The following is a 19547-nucleotide window of genomic DNA, read 5'->3' as shown; positions in this document are numbered from 1 at the left end:
CTGTGTCATTTGAGCCATCATTGAGTCTGTGTCATGTACTTGGCGCCATCTGCTGGTGGTCATATGTAATTAGAGTGAACAATCCTCCCTGCCCATATTTAGATGACTTCCACCTCCTGTCTGAAGAAGATATCCATACAAACATGGTTCCTCCTGTACAAGTCTCCCCTCTTATCAAGGTATGTTTAATATTAATCGACAATGATTTTTCCTTGCACCATAACTCTCAGATCTGAATCCTAATATATTGGTTTAGCATTCCATGATGCTGGACAACGTACTATATTATTTCCAATTAAGTCATCTGATCCATGAAAGCTAACATGTTTTTAGCCAGATAGCACATTATGTGCTGTGTGCACACTGTGCTTCTGTGGATTATCTAATGATCTATGCATCCGATTACATTGTATGTGGGCTCGTGCTAATGATAATCACCTCCTCAAAATAATGGAATGTGATATTTTCTGTTCTGTTTATTTTTCTAGAAGTTATAAGCAAAACGTGGCATATAGGCAGCACCTGTTTACATGTAACATGCACCTGTATGTCAAAGACATATACTAAGCTATTACTCACTATATTTTTGTCTCTGAGTAAAACAACAACATATGACATGGCTATTTGATCAGTTTAATGTTTTTATTGATTACAATAATATATACAGTGCAAAATTAGTAATAAATTATCAAAACGGAACTTCTGATTTGTCTGCAAATTTTAAAGCCCTTGTTCAGTTTTGGTCATAATGCCTACATGCATTGTAAATTACAGCTTCTAAACTTTAAAACGATACCGATTTTGTGTTGGTCAAGGCTGTAGTTATTAATATTTTGATAATGAATATATATATATATATATATATATATATATATATATATATATATATATATACCTATATATAAAATGTAATATAATATAATATAATATACTGTATTACTCCTCTAGAAAATGTATTACAAGTTGTGAAGTTGAAAATTAATACAATTATGAATAAAAGAAATATCTGGGGATACAAATAATTTCATCCTATTTTGTGTAAAAATCATGAAGTAACAATTTAATAATAGTAATAATAGTGGTGGTTGATTTTTTGTTTATTTAATGGAAACAAGACAAGAACATCTCTTGGAATTTAACAAAAATGTATATAATATAGTAATACTTCTGAGGAACTGAACTGAAGAATATTTGTCTTCTGTTTTACAATAAACAAATGGTTCATACAAAGCTACAAAATGTTGGTGACTTAAAAAACTTATAAAGTCAACTCAGTCTATTTGTAAATATAAATTATGTCCATTTTCCATAGATTAATTTGTTCCATTGTGGGTGACAGTGTTCACAAAGAATAAACTCAATTATCTGTAGATTCTGCCTCAGCTGCTTGGCTCTCAGGCTGTGGGCTCTGAGGAACAGGACTCTGTGGAGTGGAATTCTTGACAGCAGGAGTGTACGTAATGGGAATCACTCTCTCATTACCGGTAGATGTAGCTTCTTTAGGTGCTTGTATCTGTAGCTGGCCATTACGCAAAGCACAGGTCACTGCCTCAGGATTAATACCTTCAGGAAGGTCAAACTCTTGCCTGAATTCTTGGCATCTACACAAGTATGATCCATTCCCATCATCTTGCATCTTCTCTGTTTTTCCGCTCACCCGCAACTTCCTGCCCACTTGTTTGACAGACAGCTCCTCTGGAGAAAAATCCTTTGTGTCTAATGTCAGTGCATAGTGGATTCCTTCCTTTCCAAGTTGGAATGAGATGGGTTTGAAAGTTGTCATGGGTGAAACATGGTCAATCTCATTGAAAATCCTTTGATGCAGGCATTCCATGAACTCCAGGTTGTTCCTCATCTCCTGCATGTGTCTCATCATTTCTCGTTCAATCTGAAAGAAAAGAGGTCTCGTCTCTGGCCAGAGACTGCGCACTGGCCAGTGGAAGTCCATGAATGGTCTAAGATGAGGTTGAAATGTGCTTGGGCAAAGCATCTTCACTGGATATTCGGTGATGTGTTCAGCTGGTCGAATCTTCTGAGCTACTGCCCCAGTAAACAAGCCACGGTGTTTTTATATGCTGCCTCAGAATGTTCCAGTAACAGTCCTTTATTAGCACTGCAGTGTGTGTTAGCCTGTAGAGGGCTGCTATGACAGAGCAGTTGTGGTCATATTCCAAAACAAGTATTTTTGTGATCCATCTGTTAAATACCAGAGAAGTACATCACTGTTCTCTTTACAGTGACCACTCTAGCTGTCTAATGGGTCTGAATTACTTTCTATTAACAGAAGAGGTTAATCCACAAGATAATACAACCTTTTCTATTCATACTTTTTGTGTTTTTTTGGACTATAACAGGATATCACTCATTGAAAATAACTAAATAATATCCAAAATAGTAATAGATAAAATAATGGTAATAATAAATAAAATTGTGGGAATACGCTCAATGGTTACCGAAATGTGTGTCTCATTCAGAAGTGATCGTCCCTATGCCCTGTTCGCTTCAAAGACTTTACCATCCACTGTGAGAGCTTTGGAGGACTGAAAGGTGTGTAAAAATTATGTTTATTCGGAATTCACCTTATAAGTCATTTTTGTTGGAAATTCTGTTTGAAGCGAACTTACAGCAAGGCTATCGTGATTGTTCTTCCTTTGAAGTGCCCTTCAGAGGCTGATTTATCCCATTTGGAATACAGGGAATGACACATAGGGTTTCATGTTTTCTTTCTGTGTCAGAGCTTACATCATATTCTATCTGACATGTTTAAATTTAACTTATGAGCATTCCAACATGCTTTCTAATCCAACGGGATTCTGAAACTGACTCCTATGTTGGCAGTGTCTCTAGCAACATCACTTCCTGAAATAGATTCATAAATTCAACTCAAGTGGAAACAAATAATAGATCCTAAAATACTTGGACTTTCTGAATATTTTATCTATACAAATACAAACAAATGGTATTGTCTGGTGGAGACTGATGCCTAATATGTATGATGCCTAAATATGATAAAGATTAACAATGACCTATCTTTTCACACTTGTCAGTGTTTTTTTTTTTATTTTTATTTTATTATTTTTTTTACAGTACATAAAGATTAGGTGAAAATTGTAAATATTCCCTTTTATATTAATAGATTTTAAATACAAATTTAATGTTTGAAAAAATACGTATATATATATATATATATATATATATATATATATATATATATATATATATATATATGTGTGTGATTATTATTTTTTTTTTACATTTTTATATATGGCGATATTTTTGTCAACTACCCTAATACTGTGTAGTGACTGTTGTGTGAGACAAGTCTGTAGAGTATGCCTCTGATAAATCAGATCTGAGCTAACAGCACTCTTGACTTCCTCTCCTGTCTGAAGAAGATATCCATACAAACATGGTTCCTCCTGTACAAGTCTCCCCTCTTATCAAGGTATGTTTAATATTAATCGACAATGATTTTTCCTTGCACCATAACTCTCAACAAACGTGTAATTTCTATTTAGATACATATTTTACTCTTTGTTAGTTTACATAGGCGACCTTCAATTATCCTAAGTAGTGCTAAATGTGTAGCCTAGCTTAGCTTAGCATAGTTTGCATTGGTCAGCCCATAGCTGTTGAGCTAATCGTGTTAGCCAGCTAGCCTATCCATAGCAATGCAAGGTCAGTCAATAATGCTAACTGCAAGTAAAGTGCACGATGGTTTCCACGACGTGCTGAATAGAAAGTTAACCAGTGAATGAACGTTTCAAGTATATTGTTTGTGAATAAACTGTTTATTTGCATGTTATTGTCCAAGAGTTTGACCTTAGCTTGAGCTCATCTTGTTAACTTGGTATCCGGGGTCATTCTAAACAGTGTATAGATAAACAGTGAAACAGTTTTTATTTTATGTTCAGTGTTGGTCTTAATATTTAGTAAAGAATTGTCTTTGTCCTTAGAAAGTTCGTCAGCAAACAAGCTAGCATTTTGACATGATATCTTCTTTCTCTTATTTCAGACAGCAAGATGGTCAGCCTTGCTGATTGGTTTAATCTATGGGAAACAGAGATATGGTAAGTACTATGTATGGTGACGTATTATTTTAAATACACTGGAGTTCAAATGTCTGAAACCACTAGTAAAAGTTTTGCTATTTGCATTTTTCTAACTGAATAAAACACAACCAAAAAAACTAAAACAAACGTGACTATTTGCACCCAGATGTAAATAGCACCTGCCACACAGCGCGGCTGTATGCACCCCAATAATGTATTGGAGACATACAAACTTATGACAAACTTCATTTTAGGTGGTGTGGGGTGTAACGCTGGTTAGACTGTGCCTTTTCAACCCGGGTTCGATTCTGCGTTTGTCGCACTCTTTTTTCCCATTCTGTTTCCTGTCTCCACTCTTAATATTTTCTTTAATACTACTTATAATAACACATAAGAATTTATATAAAGGTAGTTTTAATATAGTAATACTGCAGTAAAAATGTTTTTTAAGTGGAAACCATAGATTTTATGCAATTAACCATGGTGCTTCTACAGTAATATGGTCTTAATATAGTAACCATGTTTAATTTTGTGGTTACTTTGATTTTACTACAAAATACCATGGTGATACTGTGGTTACTGTAGTAAAACCATGATTAATTTGTGGAAAGGAAGGTAAGGATTAGGTTTAGGGGTAGGAGTTGGTGTAGTGTAACTGTGGCACTCTAAATAAACACAAACACAGCTGCAGTGATGCCGCTATACCGAATGTTAGTATTTCATAAGGGGTGTAAATAGTACCTGACCCTATTTGCACTGGGGTTTAAAGAGCATCTACCTAAAAAATGTAATTACAAATGATACTATCATCAGCACAACTATCTAAGTTAAAAGTTTAATTTTAAAATTAAACCAAAAGTTTGTGCAAAACCTGTTGATCCATGCTATGATTTAAAAATGTCCCAAAGAGCATCATGTGTGCTTTATTGTGCTTCAATCTGACCTTTTGTATAGTGGTCGCTAAATTGCATATCTGAATAATAGCCTAGAAAGTGTACAGATTAGTAAGTATTTCTCATTCATTTTATGTCATACTGTTTCTTTGTTTTAAATTGGGCTGAATCCTTCAACTTGGTTTATTTTAGTTTATTATTTAAGTTTAAATTAAAGGTGCATTCAGTAATTTTTGTCTTTGTGTCATCTTGGACTTGTGCTGCCTTCACGTGCTATCAGAATTATCGTAAATACGACTTTCCCACTCAGAAGTTGCACATGAATGACCCTTCAAGTCATAATTACGATTGGGGAAACTCAGAGATAATTTTGATACCAGAGTTTCCGACATGGGAGGAGTCCTAAACTTTCAACAAGGTGGAGGAGAGTACAGTTTCTGTAGTGAATGACAGGTTTTATTAATGTTTCTAAATACAGTTAATTGTTAGCACTTACCGTTTTGGTCATATTCATTTATGTGTATCAGCAACCATTTGATGCACGTTTTACATTTTTACATTGAAAAAATAGCTTGTATTTGATCAAAATTACATTATCGTCAGCAAGCTGAGTAATATTTTTTATGGTGTCAAAATAAAAGTTCCTCTAGAAATATATATGAATGAAAGTTTTTTTCCGGCAACAAAGGACTTGAACGCGACGTACTCATAATTACCACTTCAGAAGTGGGAAATAGGATAATTCCGATAGCACATGAAGGCAGCATTACACTGACACCTAGCAGCTTGGATGCAGCATAATTTAAAATCAATAATTTTCAGTTTCAGATGCCATTGTAGAAATTTAGTATTCACATTCAGCCATGATTACTTTAATCAATGAGTGAAAGTATCAAATAACAGGATGAATACTGAGATTAAGTGAGTAGTATTTGGCTGGTCATGTGATTCTTATATGGCAGCCCCCATGTGCGGACCCTCTCAGTGTAGAATAAAACAGCTTTTATAAGGTTACTGATATGACTGGAGTCTTCATTATAATGTGAGTGGTCATGATTTCCTACATATATTGCAAAATTACAATTAATGTCTTTAGGAGTGCACCTTTAAATTAGATTTTGTATCCCAAATTGTCACTTTGGTCTCACACCATTGTATGCCTTAACCCTTGTTGACATTTGCAGGCCTTTAATGTAAATTGTGCAGGATATCGGGGTGCCTTGTTTTCAGCCTTGATAAAGTTGTGCTTCTACTGTATTTTTCAATCCAACTGCTCACTAGATTATCTAAAACCCATTGCTGCTGAAGAAAGAAGGGTTGAGGAGGAGGAGAAGAAAGTTAGGGAAGAGCAAGAGCGGATTTACAAACAACTTGCTGAAGGTCTGTAACCCCCTCTATCACATCTTGGGTGCTTCTCATTTCCTAAATTGTGCAACCTCGTTTCCTCGCTCCTCCGTCCTCGAGCCTGTGACCCCGAAAACTAATCAAAGTCTGCCATCATGAAGGATGTATCAGTTCTCTAAATGCACTGTGAGGAGGTAAGGACAGAGGATGGAGGAAGTTTCCCAAGGATGCTTGAGTGAGGAAACACAGGAGCATCCTATGCGGAAGACTTTTTGGTCGAAGCACCAGACGCATGTATTAATTCTCCTCCTACTTCACATCTGACACAATAATTTTAATTCATGTATCACCTTTGCAGTTTAAACCATAATTTACATACTTCAAAAGGGCATCTTGAATTATTTTTATTTATTATGAATATATTAATAATAACGTTTCAATAACATAGCGTAAAGCACACAGAGGTACTGCAGCTGCGCAAAAACGCATCAGTGAGCAGGACATTTCATTTTATAAGTACGTCTTGCTTTGATTCCTCCATCCTCGTTTCCAATCCTTGGATCCTTTCCTCATTTCCTAAGAGGGTGGAGCTAGGAAGCAAGGAAAGGAAATGAGGATGCACAATTTTAGAAATGAGAAGCACCCTTTAACTGTTCTTTGTGTATTAGGTTATACAACTCTTAATTTGCATCCCTTAATGTTTGTATTTAAAATGAACAAAACTGAAGTAAAGGGAAGATACAGTAATGTTGAAATGTGTGCTCTCAACATGATGTAAGGATTTGGTCTGTTTTTATTTATTTAGTATGAGATCAACAGCAATGGTTTTTTAACATCAGATTCTAACTATGTGAAATTTAACTTTGCGACCAAAGTTGGCTTCAGTCTCCATAAGAATTCAAATTGTTATTCATGGAAAAGGAATTTTAGGGAATGTATTGCATAGTGGATTATGATTCACACTCACAGAAAGTTATCAAAGCTCATTCACACTCACGGAAAGTTATCAAAGCTCATTCACACTCACGGAAAGTTATCAAAGCTCAGAATGTGTGGCCAAACTTTGTGATGCATTTAATGCAGGATGTTTTCTTGATCTTAATTATTTAAGCATTTTTTAAATATCTACATTTATCTCTCTTTACTTCAACAGCCAACTCTGACACCATTCTGAAGTAACTCTCCAAGATGTATCCATTCCAACAATGCTCTGAAATGAATTTCTAGGACAGTCAACTTATCTATTTTTCAATAAAGACACAGGAAGTTTAAAAATGTCTTTTGCATGTGTTTTTTTTTTTAATTTTTTTTTTTTTATTCAGTTGTCAGTGTTCAGCTTATTCTGAGCACACAGACCTTCCTATCAAAATAAGGTGAAAAAGAATGCTTGATTTGATTAAACTGATGATTTAATTTGGTATTCTAATGTTTGAATGAACTCCTTTAGTCAGACTCGTGTGTGTCTAATAAAACAAGAGAATCTCTCTGGGTAAAATCTAATTATTTATTGTGGGGTTTATTCAGAATGTGTGGTGGACCATTTTCCCTTTTCTGCACCACCGTAGTGACATTTATAGAGGGTGGACAGTTGTATAACCTGACCATGGTTTAACATAAATCCCAGGATTTAGGTCAAGCCAATACTGTAAAGTGCTGATTTTGCACAAATGCTTCTTTGCTACTTAGCTGCAGTGCTACACTTCCTTTACTATTGAAATAAGCAAGAAAACTATTTGTTTAGAACACGTCTCAAATGCTTCAAATTATATACTAGGTTTCTGAAAGGGTCTCGGTTTCTTTGAGAATTGCCAATTTTGGAGAAAAATTTTAATAGAGACAAAGCATTGAAGAGTGAGCATCAAGTTTTAAATGTCTTGTAAGAATATTGTCAGATGATTTGTAGTAAAATGCAAATGTAAGTCTCTATCCTCTACAGATGACATCCAGACATTAGAAAAGGAAGGGTGGAAACTGCTGATATTTCAGATTGGATAAGAGGCTTTCTTAGCGAGTGAGTCATTCAGCAGAAAATACCACCATCTGTCTATACAAAAAAATAAAATAAAATCTCAAATTGGAAGAACTGTTTGTTATTGAGCATGCAGAAGTGAAGCTTAACAAGTTAACCAATTTAATTGGAATCACCCATACTTGATGCTGTATTGTGGATGATTTTAGAGCATCACATTTGATGATGCATCATGATTTTTTGTCAAAACATAATGAAACTTGCTCTGCAAGTGATTTAAATTTGTGACACACAAGCCTTATTACTGAGCCCTCATTTTCAGATCTGTCACATTGATATATCAATTTACTTTCCTACTGCTGGTCCTTCGCTACTTAAATTGAACCTTTTCTGGAATGCAAAATAGAAGCAGTATAATGATGTAGAGCATGTAGAATTTATTAAGTGTGCTAACAACACGCCTTTGTTGTATTTACTTACAAACTAGTTCTCTTTGTACCTCATACAATTTGTTGTATTTACACGATTAGATTCATAACTGACATCTACTGATGTTTATGGACAACCAGTGAAAGAGAAACACTTGCTTCCTATAAAAAGTATGCTCAAATCTGAATACCTTTCTGAATTTAATCACAGAAAACTTCTCATGGTTCCGTTGGTTCAGGTCAGCTGAGAATTCATTGGATGAATGGTATCAAGGCCACTGGAATTTGTTTTTTCTGTGAACGCATGTCCCAACAGTGGAGACACTGAGCAACGGGACTTTTCTCAGTAAAACACACCCACGACAGCACTTGATGTAAATAACGTCTGATGGACAATTGCATATTAACTTCCAGCTTATGTGAAAAAACAAAAACTATAAAAACAACTACAACTTTAAACCCAATGCCTTTCCAGTTTTTACATAAGCTGACCATCACTCAGGTGTACTCCCCGATCTACAGTCACTGAGCACTTTATTAGCAACAGCTGTACACCTACTTATTCATGTGATTATATAATCAGCCAATCATGTGGCAGCAGTGCAATCATAAAATCAGGCAGATACGGGTCAGGAGCTTCAGTTAATGTTCACATCAACCATCAGAATGGGGGAAATTTGATCGTGGCATGATTGTTGGTGCCAGACGGGCTGGTTTGAGTATTTTTTGTAACTGCTGATCTCCTGGGATTTTCATGCACAACAGTCTAGAGTTTTCTCAGAATGGTACCAAAAACATCCAGTGAGTGGCAGTTCTGTGTACAGAAATGCCTTGAGTAGGGAGGTCAATGGAGAATGGCCAGACTGGTTCGAGCTGACAGAAAAACTATGGTAACTCAGATAATCACTCGTGTACAATTGTAGTGAGCAGAATAGTATCTCAGAATGTACATGTCGAACTTTGAGGCGGATGGGCTACAACAGCAGACCACATCTGGAACTTTATTAGGACCATCGTGTTCCTAATAAAGTGCTCAGTGAGTGTATGTTTCCTATGAAATGCCATTACTGTTCACATTTAGCCAAATAAACCTCACATTTAGCAATTCGAAAGTTAGCTTCTCAGCTCTATAATGTGATCACTTTTAGAGGGTTAAAATGTAAACTTTACAACAAAAGTTTGTATCACACATAAAATTGACTTTTTGTTCCGATTCAGGGCAGGTAGTGACAAAAATGTAAAATAGAGTTACATTTATATATACAATAGAATATATTCTTTAAATTATGATTGATAAATCCCATGATTTAAATTCCACATATGGGCAAACTCACTGGACCTAGAAACATTGTTGCCATGGTTCTCCTTGACATTAACATAGCAACCAGTCACCAGTGAGTATAAACTATCCAGTACAGGCAAAATGTAAATATGGTGCTAATTTCTATGACTGGTTCAGAAAAATATTAAAATGTTTTTAGAACATTTCATTGTTATGATGAATCAAAACCATCTTTGAAGTAGTTGCAATATTCACCTCTTGACTTTTCTGTAGAACATTAAATACAAGTGAAATATAGCTGACTGCCAGTGGAAAATGCTTTTAACCCAACATCTTCGCGCCAAAGATACATCATGAAATAGTAATACTAACTTGAGGCAAGTTGAATTGCCTGAGCAGCCTTGTTACCAACAAGCTAACAGTTGGTCCTATATGGCTTGCTGATAACAAATGCTTTGATAGTGTTTGTCCAACACTCCAATTCTTTTTTTTTTTATTCCTTGTGTTCTTGTGTCCCAAGCTGCCTTGCCATTTGCCAAATTATGTTTCTCTAGCAGATTGAGCAGGTCTTGGATCCTGATTCTGATCCACTGGCGTTGTTGGCATTACCAGCTGTGAGAAACCACACATACACTCCAAATTAAAGAAATGCATCACACCATAACATAGCAGAGTGGGGTACATTGGTAAACTGACTGAAGAACTGTAACGGGTCTGATTAGAGTTTCCATGAAATTTAATACAGATGCATTGTACGTAAAAAAAAAAAAAAAAAAATTGATATACTGTAGATGAATGATACAATGTAAAGTTCAAACCTTTCTTGGCAGCTTCCTCCTGCTTGGCTTTAGCTGCCTCTTCTAATGCTTTTAATTTAGCCTCATATTCCTCCTGCCTCTCTTTCCAATGCATCCGGTTGTTAAGAATGCCATCATACATTGGCTGGATGGCGGTGTGGAAACGAGAGAATTCCTGTGGAAAATAAATAAGGAAAGTCAGTTAAGTAATTTTAAGTGACCAAAATATATTGTTTTTGACATAAATTTTTGGAAACATGAATTTGTCAGTCCCCTTCATCCAAATTGTACCTTGTATACAAAAGTACAGACAAAGTCGATAAAACCACACTGAAGCTTGGGCAATTCTGCGGCTTTGTTCCTGTCCATCATGGGCTAAGTAAAGTGAACAGACAGATGAGATATTAGCCTTTTAGATTGCTAATTTTACATCATGTTTTATTCTAGTTACACAAAGTACTCACAATAGGCTGTTGCTCAAGAACAGTCCTCTCAAGATCACCCTGCTCCCAGAATTCTGCTGCTACAGAGAGGGCAACCTAGGGTTGGGTGGTAGATAGATCCATTGCAGAAATTATACTTAAGCAGAAATTTGTATATTGCAGAGATGTACAGTTTAATTATTCTTTAGCTGACATCTCTTACCTTGCTTTGTACCTCCCATGGCTTAGTGATTGCTGAGAGGTCACAAGCTGTCATCATCATGGCCCTGGTCATTACATAAAAATATGATCAGAAAACAAAAAAATACCAAGTGTAGCTATAACTGGACATACTTACATTACTATTTCTTTCCTTGTTGTTTCAAGAGACATGAAGTCCACCCATTTCTTTTCCTCCTCATATGTCTCAGAGAGATCCACAATTTTCTGGAACATTGTCCTCTTTCTTTAAGTTAGAGACAGAGTTGAGTTGAGTAAGGTATTATATTGTATTTTAGCCAATATTCCTCAGTTTATCTTCAATTTAGTTTCATTCTTTAAAGAAACAGTTCACACACAAAAAAAATCTTTCAGTAATTACTCACTCTAATGTTGTCTCAAACACATACTGTATGCTGTTATTTTTTCCATTGAACACAGAAAAGAGAATTTTGAAAATTTTACACAGCTCTTTTCCATACAACTACATTTCATCGTGACCATGGCTGTTTAGCTTCAAAAAGAACAAAAACACAATAAAAGTAGTCCAAACTAATCTACATGTTATCTACATGGGTATGTCACATGTGTTGTAACATAACAGAGCAATTTGAATATGTAGTATAAAGAATGAGATTTGAGAGCTGCAGTCGAGCAGAAGATTTTCTGTGAATAAGGACCTAAAAGCTATCACGTGACTTCAAATGAAAACAGACTTTTGCAATTTTTATGGTGTTTTTCTCCTTTTTTGACCTTGACAGCCATGATCGCTATGAACTTTCGTTGTATAGACAACAGCTGCTTGAAGATTCTTCAGAAATTCTCCTTTTGTGCTCCACACAAAAAGTATAGGGTCTACAGATTTGGAACAAAATAGGGCTGAGTAAAAATGACTTTATTTATTTATTATTTGTTATTATTTATGGCGAACTAGTCCTTTAACTTTATTTCTTAAATATATGCTAATTCACCTAAAAAAACAGATCATAACATGCCAGTATTACATATTGTCATAACTTACTTGAAGTACAAGGCAAGATCAGTAGCAATAATGGCAATATCAATGAGGTGGATGACATGTTCCATTTGTCTTCTGTTGAGGTTTTGGAAGATGTTTAAGGACTAAGAAAAAATGTATATGTCAATATAAAATCAAATAAGCAGGCAAAGACTTAAAGTATATTTTGGGCAACTTGCTTATACCTCATCTGATAACAGAAATTTGCCAAATTCCAAGTGATGCCTCTCTAGAATGGAGGATCCATGCAGCTTGGCTAGAGGATTTTGGGACCTGATTACAAAACATACAAATATTAAAATGATGATGATGTTGATGATAATGACGATTTGAAATAGTAGCAATTGTAGAAGGAATAGTAGTAGTAGTTTACTGACTTGACTTGGTAGAGATTATTTGTGCCTCTGTGGTCTATATCATGCAGGAAGCCGGCAGTGATCATAGCCATCACCTCCAAATCTGTGTAATACCGCTTTAGTTTGCCTGTCTGGCTCCATAAAAATACAGATATTATTTTCTCATTCTAATTCTCTTTAAGATTTAGAGTATGTTATATATTAAAATGTAAAAATGGACTCATATTGTAATCTCTGCAGCACAATATCTGGTGTGAGTTTGGGGCGAGGCCACCTCATGTTTAAAAATTGTTTGAAAACTTTCAAATTTGCACATTTTGTTTGGTGGCACTAGTGGCACAGAAATTACACACTTCATCTTTAAATATTAACAAGTTAATTCAATTTGAATTTAGTTTGGACCCTGAGCAGGCTAAGCAGGTCATACCGTGAGTAATGTGAACATAGTTTGTCCAACGTTGAAGCCGTGGCGCCAGTTGTGATAGGTGATTTTCCTGTAGCCTTTGCTGACTGAGTACATGAATCTCACCAAAACCTAAGTAAAGAAGATAGCAGTCAATTTACATTTCAGTTCTGTGTAATTTCATGATAAAACAAATGCTACGTACAAAGCAGCTGTTTCCATCATCACAAAGTCATCACAAACAAGCAAGGGGCATTTACCTCCTGAGGGATCTGAAACTTTCTAACCACTCCAACTTCATAGTACATTTGGATCCCACACATTACAAGTTCCAATTCAGTGCAATCAAAGTCTGAGAAATGGAAGGCATAGATCTCAAACTTCTTTGGACCAGGCAGCTCTTGTTTCTGCATGAAAAACAACAGACGAACAAAAACAAAAGTCAGAAAATACATAACATTTTCAGAACATAAATGAACCAAGACAGAAGGAAAAAATATGGAAGTACATGAAATATGGATGTGAATTAGGAGCAGTCTGTTACAGCTGAAACTGCACAACATGAACATAATTATTCATATGCTGGTAAACATATGGGGAGAGTCACAGTAGACTTAATTGAAAACATCTGTTGTAATGCTATTGCTAATGGCCAACCAGCAAATATGACTGTCTGTGTCTGCATAATACATCTATCTGAGAAGTTCCAGGTCAACCTGTACACTGATTTCAAAACTCTTTACTTGAAAGGTGCACTCAGTAATTTTTGTGTACAGTTTGTTACAGGGGCCGATAAGGCAGTCGTCTTGGACTCATATTTCATGAGGGAAATATTACTGAGTGCATTTTTAATAAGATTATAAGAGATGCTGTTCGGTGTACCAGAATTTCCAAAAGCTCGTCCTCTTCGCAGTCTCTTGGCTCTTTTTGAAAATACTCTCTTGTTTTCTGGAACAGAACAAAAAGATGGTGACTCAAGAGCCTAATCAAAGTAAAAATGGGTTAATAGGTCGTTAATCAAAGAAGCACTTGCACTTACAAGGATATCTTGAATCTCATCATCTCGACATTTGACATGGTAAAGCACCATGTCCTGGGCAATATCCTTTCTGTTCTCCAGCTTATTCATTTTGTCGTAGGTGTCTGTGTTGAGGGCCGACCAGCCCAGAAACTGTGTCAAAGCCTGTCAAGACAGCAATGTATTGTTCCATGACACAAGAAGTCAGTGATCTTTGTACTCAATCAATACATGACATCTATCTATCTATCTATCTATCTTACCTCCATGAGTTGTTCATCATGGTCATCGAATGGTTTGCCATCCTTCCTGTTGTAGAAAGTTGCAACACCGACAATTTCTTCTTTTTTGTTGACAATTGGCAGACACAGCACATTCTTGATAGTCCATCCACTGTCATCCAGGGCCTCCGTCTACATAAACAGCAAAAGTCAAAGTTTATTTGTCAAGTCATTGTTGACAATGAAATGCATTTTTCTACAAGTCCACCGCTGAAGAAGGATTAAATATAAATAATTTATTTCATTAATAATAAATTATTTAAGAATTATTATTTCATTTTATTTAAGAAGAGTCCTAAATAAGTAAAAAAAAGAGAAAAGGTACAAAACAAAGGCACAAAACTTTAAGGTAATATAAATGTGTAATTGTTTTTTAAGAAAAAAAAAGCATATAAAAGGTACTATAAAACATATACAAGACAATATTAAGAAGTATGTGAAAATTCTAGGTTTGCGCAAATATTTTATTTAAAAAAAATAATTATATAAAAAGTAGCCATGAGTAAAATAAATTATAAAAATGTTGTAAAGTACAATAATGAAGAGACTAAAAACTATACGTTTTACATCAAAAGTGTAATTACTGCAAGGCAAGGGAACTTCAACGATTAAACATCTTGTTTTAGATAGCAATTGATATCTACCTGAAAGTTGAACATTTCCTCTGATGCTGCATTCATAATGTTGCAAATCTTGAACACACAATAAAAACAATAAACAAATTCATTTTTAAATTGCCATTTGTACATTTCCCAAAACAACCATGCAAAATTAATTCTCAAAGAAATTAAGAGTCACTTACAAGTCCACTCTCTGCAACATATGTGGGTAATCCACTTGCCAAAGCCCAGTGGTCTGCAGGAGGATTTCTGTGGAAAAAGAGATACGTAAGATATCTAAAGCATTCTTTGGAAATAGCAATCAGAAAAGGTGATCAGAAGAAAAAGAAGTCAAACGTACGGTATGACCTTGATGTCCTCTTTTCCATGCAAAATATAATCAATAACTTTGTAGAAAATTACTTCCTAAGTGGATAAAGATAAAAAAGATAAATATTTATTTTGCTTTTAAGAGACCTTAAAGGGATAATTCACCCAAAAATGAAAATTCTCTAACCATTTACTCACCCTCATGTCGTTCCAAACCAATATAACTTTCTTGTGTGGAACACAAGCTGCTCTTTGACAATGAAAGTGAATGGTGACCAGAGAAAGCCATGGTCACATTCTACTTTATTGTATGGAACAGAGCAGCTTGGACATAGCAATAAATGACTCTTTGTTTTGTGTTCCATGCAAGAAAGAAAGTCATACATGTTTGTATAACACAGGGGTAAGTAAATAATAAAATAATTTTCATTTTTGGATGAACAATGATACTCCATTTAATGTTAAAGGGATAGTTCAGCCAAAAATGAAACTTCTGTCACCATTTACTCACTCTCATGCCATCCTAGATGTATATGACTTTCTTTTTTCTGCTGAATGCAAACGAAGATTTTTAGAGGAATATCTCAGCTCTGTAGGTCCATACAATGCAAGTGAATGGTGACCAGAACTCCAAAAGCTCCAAAAAGTAGATAAAGTTAGCATAAAAGTAATCCATAACACTCCAGTGGTTTAACCCATGTCTTCTAAAGCAATCCAGTTGGTTTTGGGTGAGAACAGACCACAATATAACTTATTTTTCACTGTAGATCTTGCCATTGCAGTCTCTAGGCACGATCATAATTTTAAGCTTGATTACACTTCCTGGTGCTTGACGCATGCGCAGAGCACTAAATGACGCTATGGGAAGTGTAATCAAGCTTGAAATCATGATTTCTAAGGAGACTGCTGTCAAGATGTACAGTGAAAAAGGAGTGATATTTTGGTCTGTTTTCATCCAAAACTAACTGGACTGATTCAGAAGACATTGATTAAAACATTGATTACTTTTATGCTGACTTTATCTCCTTTTTGGAGCTTTTGGAGTTCTGGTCTCCATTAACTTGCATTGTGTGGACCTACAGAGCTGAGATATTCTTCTAAAAATCTTTGTTTGTGTTCAGCAGAAGAAAGAAAGTCATACACATCTGGGATGGCATGAGAGTGAGTAAACGTTGAGAGAATTTTCATTTATGGTTGAACTATCCCTTTAAATGTGAAACATGAAGCTTACCCTTCCATCCGGAGTTACAGGGCCAGAATACGGTGCCTGTTCTCCCATCAACACTGGCCAAACATCAAAAAACTCCTGCAGGAGAACAACCAATCAGTCTGACAAAGAGACAGAACAGATTGAAGCCTCTAAATTCAGTGTGATTCCATGATGGACGCACCTTTTCCTTTGTCATGTCCAGCAGGCCCACAGAGTACCTGTCACAGTTGAGGTAAGCTCGCACTGTGTACAAAGCTTTGTGAAACTGTCGTTCAATGTCTGTGAGCTCTTCAAACACCTTGTTAGCTGACCACAACAGCAGCTATGTATGAGATACATGAAAACATATAAAAAATTGTATCTTTATCTGTTTAATTGTAACTTATATTTTTTGCTGTGTATACAGACTGACCTGTCCTTTACGTGTTTCGCAGTTATGAAGGTAGCTCAGATGAAATATCTTCAGGTTCAGAGAGCCAACTTTCAGATACTTTAAAAACAGCTTTGAGAAAAGGAGACATATTTTGACTTTCTTTTAATATACTTTAAAAATGAACCAGTAAAATTGTTTTTTAGGTAACTAGCTATATACTTTGGGTAATGCTTTGTTGGTGGAGGCAGATTGTGTTGATATTGTTATAATTGGTGGAGGAAAGAAAAGGCAGAAAGGCAGATACAGACACTTGTAACTTACATCCTCATCTTCATCTGTGAAATGTGGTCCAGTGGTCTTGTTGACTGCCATGATGACACCTACTACATCCTTTCCATTCATGATGGGCGTGGCCAAAATGTTGTGTGTGGTGTATTCAGTGAGTTCATCAACAAATGAGCTGAAGTGACTATCCTAAAATGAAAGCAAAGTCACTTTTACCATTGTAGGACACAGATATTTGTATTTATCACTCACTAACATTGTATGGTATTATAGGGTCAAGCTGCAAAAGCAGCAAATTCTGTTAACAATAATTTATTTTTTAAATAAAATTAGAATGTGTGACTTTAATCCCAGGGGAATTGCATGCATGCCATTTTTAAAGACATTGTCCTGAAAACAAGGAAATGTACATGTTGAAAAATAGCAGAAGAATTAGTCAACCTTGAATAATGCTTAGTGCCTGTTTTAGACATTTAATTGTGGTGCTAAGTACATTCTAATGCACACCTGCAAACATTTATGTGGCAATTAATTATTGCTAATGGATTAATGCTTATTAGAACGTTAAATTAGGTGTTTTCATTCTTATTTAACAATGTAATTAATGATAAAAGAACAAATTAAAATCTGTAATGTAAAATTATGTAGCAACATCCATGACACGCTGTGCAAGTTTTTTGTGTGTAACTCAACTATGCAGAGTAAACTTGGTCTTTTAACGAGCCCTGTTGAATCCCATAAATAGCAGAGGCGAAATAATCCTTCATGCAAGAGATGGGTCATGGAATATTGAAATAAATGGATTACGTCAAGAGGATTTGCCAAGCCTTAAAATATGGACTGACCATACCAGCAGTTATGAAGATAATTTATAATAGTTTCTGATAGGCATAGTAAACAGATTTAATATTCATTTAAGTATGCCTTGCCTGGTCAATAGTTAGTTACCATGTACTTCTATGTACTTGGATGATTTAAGTACATATATTTGAATCTGAATAATTCTAAGCATGCTTCCTACCTGTGTGACATCCTTGACATTGATGGTCTTTTTGGTTTGAGCAACATATCCTACTATACCGATATCAAGAGGGAAGACAATCTCAGAATCTGGAGGCACCACACAGTCATCAAGCTCCGAATCTTTGTTAACATTGAAGAGTCGTGTTGCTAGCTCCGCCACACCATTCCGCTGTCGATACATGAAGAGGCTACATCGGTCGGCATGGATCAGAGCACTGATCCGCTTCAGAATCTTAAACATCACTTTCTCCATATTGACATTCTCCTGCATGTCTGTAATGAGATTGTAGAATATCGCTCCCTCCTCTACTGAGATTATGTCCTTAAAAGTATCCAGATCCACTTTGGACTCGGATATTTGCATGATTGAGGCAACAGCACCAGGCTTGAGCTTTTTGTCAAAGTAGCTCTTGGCAAAATCTGGATTTCCATCGAGGAACTTTTCCACGTCTTCCTTTTTGACACTCATCTTGGGTTTGGGATCTTCTGCCCCAGTCCCAGTACTAGCAGGTGACGATCAAGAAGTGAGAGTTCAAATGAGCTTTCAGGGGGAAAAATAAAATATTTACAGCATGTAATCCTCAAACTGTTGAGAAAAAGAGGAATCGTGAGATGAGACGCCTGCAACAGCAGGGGCAACCCGAGTCCAATCCAACTGTCATCAGCAAGGTGTTTTCCTAATAGTGTTGAAGGTGAACCAGGATCTGCTGTAGTAAAACTGATCAGGTGACCTGCATCAAAGCCTGAGCCAACAGCTGAAACTGATCGACGTCCTGCTCTTCACACTCTCTCTGTCCTGGGAGAAGTGATGCTCTTATTAATGAAAGTTTTAGAGTCAAAGATATGCAATCATTAAAGTATGTGTGTGGCAAATAGTTTCGTAAATTTGCTTTGTTCCTCTCCCAGAAGCCTGGCCTTTGTGGTACAAGCTCTTTAAGTTCTTATTAAAAACACACTCCTCATTACTAAGCCCTATTAAACCAGGCCACTAGCTGATTATCTCAGCACCCCAGTTGTCTTCTTAATGTGACTGCTACCAAGAGAGCAGTGAAAGGGCTCTCTTAAAGAACCTATGAAGATTTGTGAGTAAATAAATATGACTAAAAGTTCAGAGGTCCAGGACTGACAAAAAAAAAAAAAGAAAAAAAGAAAAGAAAATCTGACAAAATGGAAATTTAAAGGAATATTTCTGGTTCAATAGTTAACCTCAATCAACAGTAGTGGCATAATGTTTATTACCACAGA

General features: G+C 35.7%; 2 protein-coding genes across 3 annotated transcripts; both read right to left on the bottom strand.

The window, feature by feature from the left end:
- Positions 1 to 1092: 1092 nt before the first annotated feature.
- Positions 1093 to 2039, bottom strand: LOC127428997 (heat shock protein beta-11-like). The gene has a single exon (XM_051677711.1). It carries the CDS (start codon positions 1988 to 1990, stop codon positions 1358 to 1360), a length of 633 nt encoding a protein of 210 aa, XP_051533671.1. The 5' UTR covers positions 1991 to 2039; the 3' UTR covers positions 1093 to 1357.
- A 5426-nt stretch (positions 2040 to 7465) lies between these two features.
- On the bottom strand, positions 7466 to 19290 carry LOC127428996 (rod cGMP-specific 3',5'-cyclic phosphodiesterase subunit beta-like). Of its 2 annotated transcripts, XM_051677709.1 has the most exons (22): positions 18301 to 19290; positions 17316 to 17468; positions 17034 to 17123; positions 16803 to 16943; positions 16643 to 16717; positions 15443 to 15507; positions 15285 to 15351; positions 15127 to 15174; positions 14465 to 14614; positions 14223 to 14366; positions 14066 to 14131; positions 13444 to 13590; positions 13208 to 13315; positions 12802 to 12911; positions 12610 to 12697; positions 12428 to 12528; positions 11546 to 11653; positions 11411 to 11474; positions 11230 to 11304; positions 11057 to 11140; positions 10787 to 10940; positions 7466 to 10580 (listed from the first exon to the last, which is right to left on the bottom strand). In XM_051677709.1, exons 1-22 carry the CDS (start codon positions 18769 to 18771, stop codon positions 10519 to 10521), a joined length of 2571 nt encoding a protein of 856 aa, XP_051533669.1. In that variant the 5' UTR covers positions 18772 to 19290; the 3' UTR covers positions 7466 to 10518. The 2 variants fall into 2 exon arrangements, with proteins under 2 accessions (XP_051533669.1, XP_051533670.1); XM_051677710.1 differs by lacking the exons at positions 17034 to 17123; positions 17316 to 17468; positions 18301 to 19290 and having other exon boundaries at positions 16643 to 16714; positions 16799 to 16929.
- Between the last annotated feature and the right edge of the window lie 257 nt (positions 19291 to 19547).

This window comes from Myxocyprinus asiaticus, chromosome 38, assembly GCF_019703515.2.
Source record: "Myxocyprinus asiaticus isolate MX2 ecotype Aquarium Trade chromosome 38, UBuf_Myxa_2, whole genome shotgun sequence".
Classification (NCBI taxonomy): Eukaryota; Metazoa; Chordata; class Actinopteri; order Cypriniformes; family Catostomidae; genus Myxocyprinus; species Myxocyprinus asiaticus.
Note: the sequence above shows the minus strand (reverse complement) of the source record. Positions and strands in the feature narration are given on the sequence as shown.

Bases quoted from the DNA above. Each gene is read 5' to 3' on its own strand.
- LOC127428997 (XM_051677711.1), bottom strand. From the start codon at position 1,990: ATGCTTTGCCCAAGCACATTTCAACCTCATCTTAGACCATTCATGGAC.
- LOC127428996 (XM_051677709.1), bottom strand. From the start codon at position 18,771: ATGAGTGTCAAAAAGGAAGACGTGGAAAAGTTCCTCGATGGAAATCCA. The intron at 16,944-17,033 runs GTCAGTCTGTAT...TCTCATACATAG, and splicing joins GCGAAACACGTAAAGGACAG to CTGCTGTTGTGGTCAGCTAA. The intron at 10,581-10,786 runs GTTTGAACTTTA...GGTTTCTCACAG, and splicing joins GGAGGAAGCTGCCAAGAAAG to CTGGTAATGCCAACAACGCC.